This window comes from Perca fluviatilis, chromosome 7 (assembly GCF_010015445.1).
Source record: "Perca fluviatilis chromosome 7, GENO_Pfluv_1.0, whole genome shotgun sequence".
Taxonomy (NCBI): Eukaryota; Metazoa; Chordata; class Actinopteri; order Perciformes; family Percidae; genus Perca; species Perca fluviatilis.
In genome coordinates, this window is record NC_053118.1 from 35473757 (window position 1) to 35490940 (window position 17184).

The window sequence follows — 17184 nt, forward strand, 5'->3', positions numbered from 1 at the left end:
TTTTCTTTCTACAATTTCACTTACCAAGGGATCCTTTAAAAATGTGTAGCTACTTTACAGTTGATTATTACCTGATATTTAATCCGCTACAAACAAGTAGCGGAGCAGCTAGTAACGTTACGAGGCAGAGAGCCAGCCGTCAAGAGTCAAATTAACTTCATGCTTCATCCGCACAAAGCACACTTCTATCGCCACGAGTGACAGCTTTATTCGGCTCGTTTTCTGTGAACGATGTGGGGACGGGGTAACGTTAAAGCGTAGTTAGCATACTAACGTTAGCTTGTTGGTTCCGCGGTGCTTTCATGCTGTATCGCTTACAGAGAAGGAGCTGAACAGTGGGCTGGGTCTAACGTCAGCGGTCCGCTCTCTCTCCCGCTGCTGCTGGGTCTAACGTTAGTTAATGTATTTGTTTCAAATCGGTAAAGTAAAATCTGTAACATAACGGAAACGTAATGGTGACAAATAACGTATATAATGCTTCATCCACACAAAGCTCATTGCTATCGCCACGAGTGACTTCTGTTTTCAGCTTGTTTTCTGTGAACAATGTGGCGGGAGGTAACGTTAAGGTGGAGTTAGCAAACTAACACCGGCTAGCTCGCGCTTTCATGCTGCTTCGTTGAGAATGCGCTGAACAGCGGGCTGGGTCTAACGTTCGCCGCGCCCCGACGCCCTGCCGCGGGATTGTGGTGTAAAATATGTATTTGTTTCAATTCTGTAACATTGACGAAATGAGTGGCACATAACGTGAACTAACATGGCATTTTGTTTTGTTTGAGTTTTAACTTGTCCAGTGGGGCAAGTAAATTTCTCTTCCACTTGTCCTACAAAAAATCCACTTGTCCCGGACAAGCGGACAAGCCTTAATGTCGAGCCCTGCAACAGCAATAACTGCAGTGATAAAGAAATCCAAAGTGCAGAGAGCTTTGTTTTTATTTGTATCTTTTTGTCTGTCCAAGAACTAGCAGTACTTAACATATTTCTGAACACACTTGTTTGTCGCCAGCTTTTCCATTTCAGTCTGCACTTCATGTCTCGTTACTTTGCGTGTCTGTTCAGTATGAATCTGTGGGAGGTGGCTGAGTCTCTGAAGAGCTACGGGGTCATCAATGCCATCAATCTGGACGGAGGCGGGTCTTCCACCTATGTGACTGGCGGCTCATTGGCCAGCTACCCCTCTGATCACTGGTTAGCCAATTAACCCTTCCACTCTGTGCTTTATACGAGGCCTTCTTATTCTCTACCATGAAATGTTACAATGAGTACAGTCACATTCACACTTATATTCCACTATTATTCCGAATATGACGACATTCTGAATGTAATACAGGTCATTTAAACAGCATATTCCGTTTGGCCTTTTTCCAAATTAAGCATTCCCGATTAAGATGTGGGATATGTCGGTATTATTCAGGTTTTAGAAGCATTCTTTGGACATGTATACAGCACATTCAGAATCTGTGTCTCAATCAGCCTCTTGCCTGTTTACGGCTTATGGTCAGCTCTGTGCGTTGCTATGGTTACTCTACACAAACCAACCAGCCGTCAGTTTGCAGGGCTGTATAGCGAGATGCACGGCCAAAGGAAAAGAAGGAGAAACGCAGCTATAGTTAAACATTATCAGAGACTTGGATATCAACAGGTTTTTGGATATGAGCCAACCTTTTCTAGAAGATGTGTTCACACTCCACCATTGGAACAATGAAAAAAAAATCCTTTTAGTGGAATATTCACTTTCATTAGCCATGTAAACAGCTTAGAGGGATGTTGTCTTTTTCGGAATAAGGAATAATTAAGTTAAATAAGGAATTTTATTTGCACGTAATCAATCAATCAATGACTGATGCGATTTAAGAGAAAGATCTAATAGATTTTTGGAGCTCAGGTGCTCTGGCTCTGTCGCCTGATGCTCTCCACCGCTCGTCTTCCCCCTACCAGCGTTACTGACGACAGGTGGCGCTGTGCTCGGCCCGTCTCCACCGTCTTGTGCGTTCACCAGCGGCGCTGCCAGCCGGCAGACTGCAACGACCACGGGGACTGTGTGGACGGACGCTGTCGCTGTCATCAGGGCTGGCAGGGTGAAGAATGTGACTCTCTGGTGTGTCAGGCGCCGGCCTGCGGCCCTCACGGTGTCTGCACTGCCGGTAAGTGTACATGTAGATGAAAACCAGGGTTATTGTTTTATGGGACGGTCGTGGGCCGGAGGCAATATGTTTTTGGGTTGTCCATACATCCATCCTACTCTATACGCTATATTTTAGGACCCCCTGGAGGGAATTTCTTCAAAATTGGCACGAAAGTCCACTTGGAGTCGAGGATGGACTGATTAGACCTCACTAAATGCAATTTTTGGCTATAACTCCAGAATGTATATGCTAATTATGACAACATTTCGCCCAAATGAATGTCTTATTAGGATAAAATGATGAAGCAATGGCAATTTTTTATCCCAAAACGCTTTCCTGGCCATCAGTCAACGCCGTAACTCAGGAACAGAAGGGAAGAAGACATTTGGTCGGATGCTGATTTGGTGACACTGATCTTAAAACTGTGGTGATTGTTTAGCTCTTCTGTGCTGCCAGGTTAAGGATGTGTGCCAAGCATCCGTGTTGCGCCAAAAGATGCACTTAATATCTCATATTAATTTGCTTCAAAGTCTTCACTACATATACAGTCATGTGACAAAATTAGGACACCCATGCTAAAGTTGACTAAAAAGAGGAATAAAAAAAAAAAATCATATTTTGCAAATTGATCTTAATGCCTTCATCACATACCCTTCACCATACCTAGAGATTGGCATGGGGTACTTTCCATAAAATCAGCTATGAGGCTAACTGAAATAAAACCATGCCAGTCTCTAGGTATGGTGAAGGGTATGTGATGATGTGGGGGGGGGGGGTATTTTAATTCCATAGGCCAAGGGAACTTTATCAGGATGCATAGTATCCTGGATCCATGAAATAACTGGCCTTTAAAAATAAACATCTGTCTGCCTCTATGGGAATTTAACATAGGGGTGGACTGACTTATGCCCCCTGTATTTTAAGGAAGAACATTTATTTATTTACGATACATTATTTAATCACAAATAAAATTGGTGTCCTTAAAGGTTGGATTTTTCCTATTTTTTTTAATTAAGGCATTCATTATTTTTTATTCATCTTTTTAGTCAACTTTAGCATGGGTGTCCTAATTTTTTCATACGACTGTAAATTACAAGTCTGGACAGACACGACGGTTTGGCGGAGGCAAACAACCGCAAGGTGTTGATTCTAGTCATGTTATCAGGGTCAGGTTGATTCATTGTGTATCTGCACGTCTTTTTGTGTTGCAGGCGGTTGTGTCTGTGATGCTGGATGGAGAGGAAAGAACTGCAGCCAAGGTAATCACACACACACCTAGTTCATTTAGGCTGAAAGTTTAGACCTTTTAGGGAATTTTTAGGCCTTTATTTCCACAGGACAGATGAAGACATGACAGGGGAGAGAGAGGGGGGAACGACAGATGAAGACATGACAGGGGAGAGAGAGGGGGGAACGACAGGGGAGAGAGGGGGGAACGACAACGAAGACATGACAGGGGAGAGAGAGGGGGGAACGACAGACGAAGACATGACAGGGGAGAGAGAGGGGGGAACGACAGACGAAGACATGACAGGGGAGAGAGGGGGGAACGACAGATGAAGACATGACAGGGGAGAGAGAGGGGGGGAACGACAGATGAAGACATGACAGGGGGAGAGAGAGGGGGAACGACAGATGAAGACATGACAGGGGAGAGAGAGGGGGAACGACAGATGAAGACAGACAGGGGAGAGAGGGGGGGAACGACAGATGAAGACATGACAGGGGAGAGAGAGAGGGGGGAACGACAGATGAAGACATGACAGGGGAGAGAGAGGGGGAAACCGAAGATGAAGACATGACAGGGGAGAGAGAGGGGGAATGACAGATGAAGACATGACAGGGAGAGAGAGGGGGGAACGACAGATGAAGACATGACAGGGGAGAGAGAGGGGGGAACGACAGATGAAGACATGACAGGGGGAGAGAGGGGGAACGACAGATGAAGACATGACAGGGGAGAGAGAGGGGGAACGACAGATGAAGACATGACAGGGGGAGAGAGAGAGGGGGAACGACAGATGAAGACATGACAGGGGAGAGAGAGGGGGGAACGACAGATGAAGACATGACAGGGGAGAGAGAGGGGGGAACGACAGATGAAGACATGACAGGGGAGAGAGAGGGGGGAACGACAGATGAAGACATGACAGGGGAGAGAGAGGGGGGAACGACAGATGAAGACATGCAGCAAAGGTCCGCAGGCCGGAGTCGAACCCGCGGCCGCTGTACGTGTGCGCCTGCTCTACCAACTGAGCTAACCCGGCCACAGACCGATATAACTTCTGTAGCAACCCAGTGTCACTCATCGGCCAGTCATGTAACCGGCGATCAGACCTGCCAGTGTGTTTTTGAAGCGGGCTGAGAGTCCCAAACAGGAAACAGGAAACATCACTTCCTCTATCTATCTGCCACAAGACAAGTTTTAAAACGCCAAACGCAAGCTCCGAACTGCCCCGAGACTTTGTTTCGTTTCCTCAGTCCCTCCGTCTCAGAGACGCAGCTTCATTTTCCCGGAGAGAAGGAGAGAAAGAGAGAAAAGAAAGAGAAGCTGCCTTCAAGTGCGCCTCGGAAATGTCGAGATCTAAAAAAAAAAAAAGATCTGACGGACCCAGCGGGACGTCGCACGAATGGGCCGCTTTCAGTCGCAGGATCGCCCTTTTGTGGCGAGTCATTTCAACGCCGAGGGAACGGGGAAACCATCCGATAACCCAGATGCTCCTGGACCACCTCATCCTAGCCAGGATACGAGTGAGCGCTCATCGATGTCTCCCTCTTACTTGCAGAGTGCCTCCCGGGTTTCTATGGTGACGGCTGCAATCACACCTGTGCCTGTTTTAACGGCGGTTCCTGCGACCCCGTCCACGGACGCTGCGCCTGCCCCCCTGGTTTCCGCGGCGACGCCTGTGAACAAGGTAGAACCGCGTCGTGCTATGACATCAGCAGCTACGCCACCAAACGGGCCTTTATCCAAACGAGTTTATGTTTGAATGACCTCATTGAAAAAAAATGTTTGTTATTCATTCCCAGGGTTGTGAAGATTTTTTTGGGGGATTTTATTCAGTTATAAAATAAAAAATAAAATATCGCTTCACTTCCTTCTCACACGTTTCAATGTGCGTCTCTGTGTCAGCGTGTCCTCTGGGTTTCTTCGGGCCGTCCTGCGCTCAGGAGTGTCGCTGTGACGACCAGTGTCCATGTGACCCGCAGACAGGAAGCTGCAACGCCACGCTGCCAGGAGAGACCAACTACACCTTACACAGAGGTACACACACACACACACACACACGCACACACGCACACGCACACACACACGCACACGCACACACGCAGCTCTATATTTTGTCTTCATTCATTCATCCAGCTGAGTGAAAGGTGTGTTTTATATACCTCCAGTATCTCAACTGCTTCCTCTTCCTCTTCCCTTCCATAGATGCACTGATCTGATATTGGATATTTCAATACGTTATTGTCCGCTACAGGCTTTCCCATCAACCTCCAATCATGTACTTGTTGGGTGGATGACTTACCGTTACAGCATCTTAGAATAAAAACACAGAGAGCTAAATATAGTTTCTAACTTGTAGGGCTGCCCCCTCTTAGTCGATTAGTCCGTCAGTCAGCTAATCGGCGCTTTTGGTCTCAGTCGACTAAGATTTCTTTAGTCCATTAGTCATGTTTTATGCTTTGTCATGCTGAACGACTCATTTCTAAGAAACTATTGACCACATCTCTGATAAACACAAGATTTAAAGTGCTGCTTTTGCGTGATTCTTTGTGGAGAAACTCACTTTTACAGATCTGAGTTTTACATCAACTAATCGACAAAGTATGAGTGTTTAGTCATCTAAGAATTTCTTAAATTAAGGACAGCCCTGCAAACGTGTGTGTATCAGCCGGTGTGTGTGTCTTAGAAAGTGTTGGAAGTGCGCGTGTGTTCACGTTTTAGCAAATGTTTGATTGTTTGCACAGAGCAGAAGGAAAAACAGTTCCTTCTTTGTTGGCGTCTGTCCACTGTATCGACTCAGCTGGGAGGACTGGAAATGTTACTCATCTACTGTTCATCCCTTTCTGTTCTATATTCAACAAAGAGACTCAGAGTGTCGATACGCACAGTGCACCATGCAAAACAAATCCAACAAACTTCCCGTTAACAAAAACTTTCCATATCAGAACTATGGCAAAAGATCGTTGACAAATGTTGACAAATGTTGGAAAAAGCTTCAAAAACGCAGGAAAACAAATCGACAAAAACATTTCTTTTCAAAACGCTGAAAAAATGACCCACAAATTTGTAAAAAGTAACAAAAAAAAACAAACAATCAAAAACATCACCAAAGGTTGACAAAAACTTGTTAAAAAAAAATGACAAAAAAGTGACCCAAAAATTTGGAAAAAGTAACAAAAAAAAAACCGATCAAAAACATCACCAAAGGTTGACAAAAACTTGTTTAAAAAAAATTACAAAAAAGTGACCCAAAACATTGGAAAAAGTAACAAAAAAAAACGATCAAAAACATAACCAAAGGTGACAAAAACTTGTGACAATAAAATTTGAATGAAATCGACAAAAACGTCGAAAAGTGTAGAAAAAGGACAACTAAGTGTTGAAATTTCGACCCAGAAAAACACAAGAGTTAACATGTCGACTAAACGCCTCCCAGCTCCCTCTACGTACTTCCAGACATGACACACACTTCCCAAAATGTCAAACTATTTCTTTAACCTTGTGTTGACTTCGGGTCAAATTGAACTGTTTTCAATTTTTGTTTTATATCAGAAAATATGGGACGTAGAAATAAGAGCTGAAAATGTGTAGAAGAAAAATGTAACAATTTCAAACGTTGGAAAAAGCAAAAACAAACAAAAAAGTCGAAAAATGTGTGTTTTTTTTCAAGGTTGACGGGAAGACAACACAAGGGTTAAATCAGTTGTTGTTGTCTTAAAATTACTCTTTTGTGTACTAATTATTTTGTTTGCTTAATTTAGTATTTCAAACCCTCAAATGGCTAAATTACTTCACCTCAAACTAATTTCAGGATCACTTAAATTGGATTCAGTTCCTCATTTTGTTTCGAGTATATTATATATAAATATGTTGCGTCGTTAGGGGTGCGTAAGGGAAAGCTCATAATATATATATAATCTTGCATAAGTAATATTTAACCCCAGAAAAGTTACCGAAAAATATGGATTCATCAGAATCACTTTTATTGGCCAAGTATACTTACATACACAAGGAATATATCTTCAACAAATAGACATGTAGTAGACAAATAGTAACATAGACACATACTGTACAATATAGACAACAATATACATATAGGCACATGTCAACGTAATATACAAATATACAAATAAGACATAATATCAAGACAAGTACACATGGAATGGGATGTAAAGTGAAAAAATAAATTATTAGAAAGTCTGTAAGCAGAAAGGTATTCATTATTGCTATATTTATTAAACTTTTAGGTCTCTAAAGCCCGGCCAGACTACGAGAGTTTACAATTTATTTCCGACCATCGGAGGGTAAATCTGGCCTGGGACCTTTATCGGTACCGATGTTTGGCCCAGATCGTCTGGTCGTGTGAGCGGGTTACAGATCCAGTCTTAAACTTCCCAAACTGCTTGCAGACTCATCAGGCTGCTGTGTTCATTTTAAGCATGTTTAGTATTTAGTTTAGTAGATTAGAGTTCAAATCTACATGGTTTTGGTCATGTCACTACTTTTGCAATAGCCAGTCCTTCCAGAAAAATGCAGAGTTTTTTTGTGATTGTTGCGGGCAAAAATCCTTGATTATGCGGCACGTTTTCTTAAAAAATTTGATGGAATATGCTATGTGATATTTATGCAATTTTATGCGAAGAAATTGCGGGAACTTGGAAAAACTGCGGTTTCATGAAAAAAGAAAAAAAAGTGATTCCCCCGAGCTGATGCGTGGTTAGCGTCTGGCGTCGTAAGGCGGCCGTGCGTCACCCTGTGGAACCGGTTCCTACGCAACCGGTAGGAATCGGACCGGATCAGAACGCAAATTTCGGTTCCTCGTTTCGGTTCCACTTCAAGTGTCGACTGAAATATTTTCCCTCTGTCGCTCCGAAACAGACGTAAAAATATCACCCGTTCTCTGTAGTCTACCGTTAAATAGCTAAATGTAGAGCTACTTTTAAAATGCCATGTTTTCCCCTCTGGGCTCACCAAAACAGATGTAAAAATATCACCCGTTCTCTGTAGTCTACCGTTAGCTAGCTAAATGTAGAGCTACTTTTAAAATGCCATGTTTTCCCCTCTGGGCTCACCAAAACAGATGTAAAAATATCACCCGTTCTCTGTAGTCTACCGTTAGCTAGCTAAATGTAGAGCTACTTTTAAAATGCCATGTTTTCCCCTCTGGGCTCACCAAAACGGACGTAAAAGCCAGTCCTTCCAGAAAAATGTTTTTTTGCGATTGTTGTGGTCAAAAATCCTTGATTATGCGGCAGGTTTTCTTAAAAAATGCGATGGAATAATATGCTATATATGATATTTATGCAATTTAATGCTATGAAATTGCGGGAACTTGCAAAAACTGATGATAAAGAGAAAAAAAAGTGATCCCCCAACACCCTGCTTTTCGATGATGTTCACGTCGCGTAATTGCGTCACTTCATAACGTTCCCATGGCAACAGGGGGAAATGGCTGCTCTTGTGTGAAGTAAACGCAAAATTTTTCAACTTTCTGCTAAGATATATTATGGGACCTTTTTTGCAACAAAAATGCGGGGATTATGAAATCATGCAAGCCCCGCACATTTTGCGCGGAAATCGGCAATTTATGCGGCGAAAGTGCAGCATATTTATATGCGGACTTTGGCTGATTATGCTTTGATTTATGCGATCACATAATCGCGTTTTTCTGGAGGGACTGGATAGCTGACGAGAGAGACGAGCTGACAGTTTTGTCAATCAACAGTAAACTTTTAGCCCTTGAGGCTAACGTTAGATAGCATACTCCCATTAACCCTTGTGTTTTTTTTCCAATGTTTGGTGTTTTTGCAACACTACTGTCGCTTTTCTCAATGTTTTTGTCACCTTTTGCGACCGTTTTTTGATGCTTTTTTCAACGTTCTTTTATCAATTTTTTTTCCAAATGCTATAAAATTGAATAAAACACCCAAATTCAATGAAAGTAGTGAACCGATCACTTATTTTACTTGTGAAGGTGTTGTAGGGAACCATCCACGTTAATATCTTTTTTTTTTTTTGAGAATTTGGTTAAAAGAAACCCAAATTTCTGATATAGAAACTTTTTGAAAATGGGTCAAAACATATTTGACCCAATCCTCCTGTTTGACCCGAGGACAACAGGAGGATTAACAGATATTAAAATTGACAGTTTTAAAATCACCTCCAGTTCTCGCTGGTTAGGATTTAAAACTCCTGTAGTCTGAGCCCCGTTTAAGGCACATATATACTGTATTTAAAATGTTTATATCTCAAAAGTGCTGCATATAAATATTGATCTTGCATTAAAGCTCTGAGGTTTTTGTCTCCGTCTCTATTGTGTCAAAGATTTATGACCCAAAGTGTAAATGAAATTGGAACGAAATTGCAGCGAACTTTTCAAAATCACAAGAACAGGCACGTGTCCGACTTAAAGTCTAAAAGCACATTTTAAGACTATGACTGAACTCTTCTTCTTCTTCTTCTTCTTCTCTCCACAGCTGGACACTGTCTTGCCAAACAGATGTTTACATCGTGGAGACGAGATAAAGAAGCTCACCGAGAGCAGCCTCATCTGACAGAGTAAGTGTCAAAGGTCAAGTCGCGTGACCTCTGACCTTTTCACCTCAGCTGTCCATCTTTCACGTCCGTTCAATAAACCTTCACCTTCAGAAAAGGGTCGCAGTTTGTTGCGTGTGTTGCTGACTGTGAACTATAGAGCGAGAAAATGACAACAGAACTGAAAGAAACTGCTTTAAAGGTATATTTCTTGTGTCTTTAGTATTTTCTTCATGTGATGGACACTTGGCAGATGCAAAGATGTAAATACTGTTGTGAGCTGAGGTGTAAAATTGTTCCATCTGCCAGCCAAATGTTGGTCGGTTTATCTTCCAACCTCTGAGGCTACATCTACACTACTACGTTTTTAGGTTTTAGTATTACCCTATATATGTCACACACACGCACACACACTTGTCCACAGGAATGCCGTGTTGTCAGACACGTTAATATGGTCGGAGATTAGTTCTGCTACTCGAGCTAAAACTCTTGTATGGACAGAGATCGTTTTTGTCTCAATAATGAAAACGTATTAGTGTCGATGTAGGCTCTAACACACGTTGTTAGTCTGCTTTCTGTCACCGTGGCTTAAAGCTAAAGCCACCAAATCGTTTATAAAAGTGTGTCAGATGCTTTGAATCTGATTTTGAGCGGAGGTTTTTGCGAGATGATGAGAAATCCCAAACCGCGGTGCTGTATTTCACAGTTTGACGTGAGATAGTTAACAAGGAATAATCACATCTTCAGTCGTCTGCTCTGATTGATGGAGTCCAGTTAAACTAATTACAGCAAAAACACAGAGCGAGGCAGCGCAGACCTGCATTTGGCTTCTTGTCTCTCTTTTTAAATGTAAACAAGGCCGACACACTAAGGACGGGACGCATTAATTAGCCTCCTTAGCTTTCACATGCAAGTTAGGAATTGGGCTGTTGCTATGGTTTCTGGAGAGTGCTTTGTGAAGAGGTACCCTGGTGTTCACAGATGGAGGAGGGGACCGTGTTTTTTTTTTTTTTTTAAACCTCTAAACCATGAAATGGAATCATTTGCTCAGATCAGATTTCTTTTGTTTGACATGACCTTTTTTAAAATGTGGCCTATATCAGATTCCAGTGTGAACTGTTTGTGGTTACGAACTGACCCACATGTGCAAAAGACCAATAACAGTGACAGACGCAGCACGCTGTTGCACTACAGTTAGGGGAGGTCATGGAGGAAGTCAGCATTTTGGCTTTTATTTCAAAATGTTTGTGTAATGGCAGCCGTAACATAATTATTTTGGCTATAAGCTATTTTGGCCCTTTTGCGTTGCCTGACAAGCCACTCTGCCAACTCCCCATTGGCAGGGCTCAATCCGAGGGGCGGGATAAACAGTTGTCTTTCAAATTCCCTCTGCACTCATAGCCGACCAGAGCAACGCTAGTTGATAGATTAAACTCTGAACACATCTTCCTTTTTTAAGAATGACTTCAGTGCCGTTCTTTGTTGTTTTCACAAAGAAAAGCTGAACTCCAAGTCTTCCAGAGTCGCGGCCAAAGCCGATTCCAAACACCGCTGTTCGCCAGCAGCAGCAGCCATCTTCTTTGTTTTCAAGTAGCGGGGAATTCACGCGGAACCGTCGCAACTCTGCCGTCCTTATGTTAAGCCCCGCCCACCGACTCTATACGCGATGTGATTGGCCTGACCAGAGTTTTGGTTTTTCCAGCTCGCAAGCCAACGGAGAGTTGCTAGACTGACCCTGGCTGCAAATTACATTTGCTGCCGCTAGGGTGCGTCTAGATTTCTAGGCTACCGTTGCTCCAAATTCACTACAGAGGTCTGTGTGGGTGCCGAGGCGAAGCCAGGAGTGGTGGGACTGCCTCGTGAATAGCTTCACAGAGACTCAGTTTATTCAAAACATTTTCGAATGTCGAGGGCAACTTTCGATTATCTCTGTCAGCGCCTCTCAAGACGCATAATTGTGACAAATGTTGATGTAGATTGACGTGAAAGTCGCATCAAATCCGCCTTGGTTGTTCACACTGTGGCCGCATTGAAAATATCAGACCTGGGTCTGATTCAGGACCACATATGGAAGTGGTCTAAATCTGATTAGAAAAAATCTGATCTGGGCAAGATCTGAATGTTCACGCTACTTCTGAAGAAGTCTGACACTTGACCCCCCCCAAAAAAAATCTGATTTGGTCCACTTTATCCTGCAGTCTGAACGTAGCCTTTATGACTGATGGGAACAACATTTGAAAAATGTATTCAGAATTGAGCCAGACCGCTGCATTGTAATTACTCTGGGCATTTGTGCAAAGTCAGTTAGCGTCCACTAAAAGTTCTGTTTTTGCCGCTGACAGACTCAGATTATTATTCTAAGTGTCTGACAACATTATGGAAAGGATCTCTACTGAGATAGAGCTTTTAGTTAAAGAGTAAGATCCTTTTAGTTTAACATGGAACAGCCCCGAATTCACCATCACCAAACTCCACCAGACTCCATGTAAATAATCAGGACTTTTAGCGTGTATAGAGCCAGCATATCTCCACCAGACTCCATGTAAATAATCAGGACTTTTAGCGTGTATAGAGCCAGCATATCTCCACCAGACTCCATGTAAATAATCAGGACTTTTAGAGTGTATAGAGCCAGCATATCTCCACCAGACTCCAAGTAAATAATCAGGACTTTTAGCGTGTATAGAGCCAGCATATCTCCACCAGACTCCATGTAAATAATCAGGACTTTTAGCGTGTATAGAGCCAGCATATCTCCACCAGACTCCATGTAAATAATCAGGACTTTTAGAGTGTATAGAGCCAGCATATCTCCACATGTAAATGGGTGAATTAAGAGTTTATTTCAACCAAACCAGAGTGGTGATTGTTGGAACGGTGGAAAGATGAACCGAGACAGCTTGAGTCATTTTGGCCACATTTGTTTTGTGTTTTTCAGAATCAGGTTTATTTCCAAGTATGTTTCCACAGACAAGGAGTTTGTTTGACTTGGTGTTTTGGCGCGTGACGTCGCGTTACAATAAAAGCAGTTAGAGAGAGAGAAAAAAAAAGTACTGCAGAAGTCAAGAATCATAAATATAAAATGGAAATTTACGATTAAAATCTGTAAAAAATTAATGTTTTTAAAATAGGAAGAGCTGTGTAATGACTAAAGAATGAGACATTTTTCACAGTATGAGGAAAATGTACGAAAATAATAACCAAAGATTTGCATAAACTAATGTTAACGCATTGAGGTGGATTAATAGCATTGGGTTTATGGTTTTCATAATATATAACAGCTTGTGTCTGTATTTCCTGAAACGTGTATATAAGCAAATGGAAAACTCTCTCTCTCTCTCTCTCTCTCTCTCTCTCTCTCTCTCTCTCTCTCTCCTCCTCTCTTACTTCCAGACAAAGAAAACTAGGTATGCTGTTAATGTGCGATGTTAATGATATGCATCATTAAATATTAATTTCATGATGAATATGGGAATTCAGATTCACTCAACAGTGAGTTTTCTGCTTCAGAGATGCAGTGCATGATCTGTAAGTGAGACGCTCTGTGTTAACATGCACTTACAGTGCGTAATAATAAGATTACAGCCGGCTTTCTGCAGTAATCTGATTTCTTAAATGGCAAGTAGAAGAGCACAGCAGTTCTATACATACAGTATATATACACTGTGTTTCTAATCGGCTTTATTAAATGCACCCCACAGCAACTTAAAGCTGGGGTTAGGCAGACTTTCAGGAAACAAACTCCAGGGGCCTCATTTATCAACAATGCGTAGAAAATGTTCCAATTTCTGTCTTACTAATGAAATTTAGTTTGTGCTTAAGCACAAAAAAAATCTGTATTCATCAAAGAAATGGTACGCACATCAGTAAGTAGTCAATGTTGTAGCCAATCTAGACGGTGTGTGTGTGTGTGTGTGTGTGTGTGTGTGTGTGTGTGTGTGTGTGTGTGTGTGTGTGTGTGTGTGTGTGTGTGTGTGTGTGTGTGTGTGTGTGTGTGTGTGTGCGCGCTAATCAGAGGTTAGAAAGGGAATCGGGTGAGAAGGGGAAGGAGCAAATGAGGATCTGGGAAGCCGCAGAGGGCCAAATTATCTCTTTACACGTTGCTCTGGAACAAATTTGGGTCTCACTTTACAGAAAGCTGAGTTTGTTCTGAACATTTTGATATAGAGCACACGGGGATCAGTTATATGCAAATACCCTTAAAAGGTCACTTTTAAAAAGAAATGTAAAAATGCCCTCAGACCTCAGAGAGCTAAACTCTTTGCTCCGTGTTTTTGTCCGACCCCTACCGTCTCTCCTCAGGCGTTCCTGGCTGCTGATCACCTCCACGCTGGCCTCCCTGCTGTCAGCCAGCCTGCTGCTCCACTTCGTACGGGCGTGTCGCGGCGCGGCCGCCGCTCACTTCCCCGAGCGCCGAGACTACTCCTACGTCCCGCTGGCCGACATCAACGGAGCCGATTCGCGTGCCGAAGCCCGGTCCAGGAAATCCGGGTTCGGAATGGACGACTCGGACTCTCAGGATGAAATCTGGTCCCCGTCGCAATCGGGGAGGTCATGAGCCGCGTCGCGAAAGGACGGGAGAGCCGAGGACGCTCTCCGCGCTAGCGCACAAAGACGAAGCATTCCTCTTGCTTACTTCAATCTTCTAATCTTGTCAGATTTCAGCCGGACGATCCTGCTGAATGAAAAAGGAAGCTATAGGACCGAGCACAAACCGTTTTGTTACATCCTTTTTCACTCCGCTGGCAGCTGGTGAGATCTTTGCTCACGTTTGTGTTTACAGCCGACGCCTTCTCATCTGACGATGAAAGGAAATCCTCAAAAAGACAGAGGTCAAAGCTTTATTTCTGGAATGTCTCAATCCCAGCTCCAGGTAGGAGAAGCTTTCCACCTTGCTGCCATGAAAACTGATCATGAACTTTGATCTACATCCAGGGGCCTGTATCACAAAGTTATCCAGCCAGCTTTGAGCTTAAAGGACAAATCCAGCGCCAAATGAACCTAGGGGTTAATAAGACATGGGTACCAAGTCGACCGTTCTCTGGGATATGTTTTCATGCTAATCCAATGTGACCAGTTTTAGCGCAAACCGCTAATTAGCTTGTAGCGCTAGTCGTCAGGGCATGCGTAAAGTAAAAAGAAATCTCTATTTCTACACCACTAACAAGGCTCAAAATAGCACCACACTTCCACAGTAGCATAATGAGGGTCCCTACATGTAAACCGAAGCATTGAGAACTTTGTAAGCGTACAGACGGTTTATTAAAAACATAGTTTATAAAGTACCGTTCACGTATACAGGCAGGCGCCATCTTGGGAAAGCAGTCATGACTATTCGAACTAAGTATGAAGCTAAAACGGTTGATAATAGGTCTCCTTTAAGCTCCGCTCAGCGACTAAGTTGAACTTCATGACGCAGGCTCCTGGTGTGAAGACATTTTCAACTTGTTGCCACGTAAACGGATGAACTTTGAACTCTCACCGTGACGTTTTAAAACAAACTGTTACTAAGGTGTTTTTTAATTTTTTTGGGGGGGGCCAGGCAGTTTCTTATCAACATGGGGACATTTTTAGATGTTTTGTCATAATGCACTGAGCTCCATCTGAATGTAAAATAACTGCGAAGTTAATGTGCACGAAGAAGCACAATTTTCTCCAAACGACGCCACGTACAGTATATTTGCTCAGTTGAAACTCTCTGTTCGTATCTTATCAAGCTTTTTTTTTTTTACTGCTCACTGAAAAAACATTCTTTATAATGTCATTTGTGAATGTCACCAAAACTCTGAAATAAATACATGTGAATATCAGGATTCACTTTTGACAACTAAAAGATGAAAAGATCTCTGATTGTTTTTTTGTATTCACCTGTCTGAGCTCGCTAACTCCACTCATCGGGGAAATTTAAAATAAAATAAGTCTGTTTCCATGTAGGCAACTCTGGAAAACATTTTTAATTTCTTCTGTTGCTGTTCAAACCCTTAGATCCCCTTAATTTAAAGATTGTATTTATTCAGAGGTAGGGTTGGGTACCGAAACTCGTTGCTTATACGGCACCGATGCCTTAACAACCGGTATCTACCGGACCGAATAGTAACGTGGATTTCGGTGCTACTGTAACGCCAGCGCTTCTCTCTGATGCTCCGAAACGGACGTTAGAGACGACAGAAGCTGCACGTGACGCTAGTTAACATAATACACTTGGCAGCAGGTAACGTTAGCCTACCGTTAGCTAGCAGCTGGATTAAACACGGTTACAATGCTGACAGCTAACGTTAAACAGTGTAAATAGTGTGTGTATGTATATATATATATATATATATATATATATATATATAGTGACTTTATTTCACTGGAGAGGATTCCAACACCGGACGTTGTTGGAAAAAAAACACAGATGTTGCGTTCACTTGAAACTCGCCAGCCTTGTGGTGCATTCAGAGTTATTGTAAAATACCCTTTTTCCATATAGTGGTGGTTTTTTCAGCAATTTACTGGTGTTATAAGTTATTGTTATTACATTATTAATCAATCATTTAATTTTGACCACATGGCCTTAGCAATAAACAAGCCGTTCTTTAATGTTTCTTTTTTAAATCTTTTTAAAAGTATCGGTTCAGGCACCTTTTAGGCACCGGCACCGTTTTAAAAGTATTGTTTTTAGCACCGGTATTGGAAAAAACTCCAAAAGATACCCAACCCTATTCGGAGGGAATCCAATCTGATAAACTGCATTGGCACTTTTTAGGGGAATTTAAAATGTAAAACCTAAGAAAACAAAACCGTTTTCTCTTCCATTGCTTTTCTACCCTTAAAGCGTCGTCGCTTATAGGGGACAGAGTTGCTAACTTAGCATGTCAGCATGCGTACAGGCAGCATGTTAACATGTTTAGCATGTAAGCATACTTTATTGTACATGCAAACAAAAGCACTAGCATGTTAACACGTCAATGCTGTTGTTAGCAAACCATGCTTGACGCTGGAAACAAAACAAAAGACATTGTGTGATTCTAGAAAACACTAACGTTAAGAATCCATCGGTTGACCCTTCTCTTGTTTCATAGCTGTTTATGTGCAGGGTCAACCCGGCGTGGAGGCCGAGCTTTCACCAGAAGGTCACTGCACCTTTTTAGAGGCATTTCTGTCGACTATGGGGTCACTGGAGCGTTCACGTGACCTCTGACCTCCACTAGGGCTGCACGCTCGTCGCACCGACAGCTTAAAGGTCCCATGACATGGTGCTCTTTGGATGCTTTTATACAGACCTTAGTGGTCCCCTAATACTGTATCTGAAGT

The 17184-nt window shown here is 42.6% G+C and overlaps 1 protein-coding gene across 2 annotated transcripts in view; it reads left to right on the forward strand.

The window, feature by feature from the left end:
• Positions 1–15721, forward strand: part of nagpa (N-acetylglucosamine-1-phosphodiester alpha-N-acetylglucosaminidase) — a 40910-nt gene extending 25189 nt beyond the window's left edge. Inside the window, exons 6-12 of one of the 2 annotated variants that reach the window (XM_039804887.1) lie at positions 1060–1188; positions 1939–2144; positions 3338–3385; positions 4913–5041; positions 5260–5391; positions 9831–9912; positions 14191–15721. In XM_039804887.1, the coding sequence (XP_039660821.1) occupies positions 1060–1188; positions 1939–2144; positions 3338–3385; positions 4913–5041; positions 5260–5391; positions 9831–9912; positions 14191–14446 (982 nt within the window). In that variant the 3' untranslated portion in view covers positions 14447–15721. The remainder of the gene's footprint in view (positions 1–1059; positions 1189–1938; positions 2145–3337; positions 3386–4912; positions 5042–5259; positions 5392–9830; positions 9913–14190) is intronic. The other variant, XM_039804888.1, reaches the window with a different exon arrangement.
• Positions 15722–17184: the final 1463 nt, after the last annotated feature.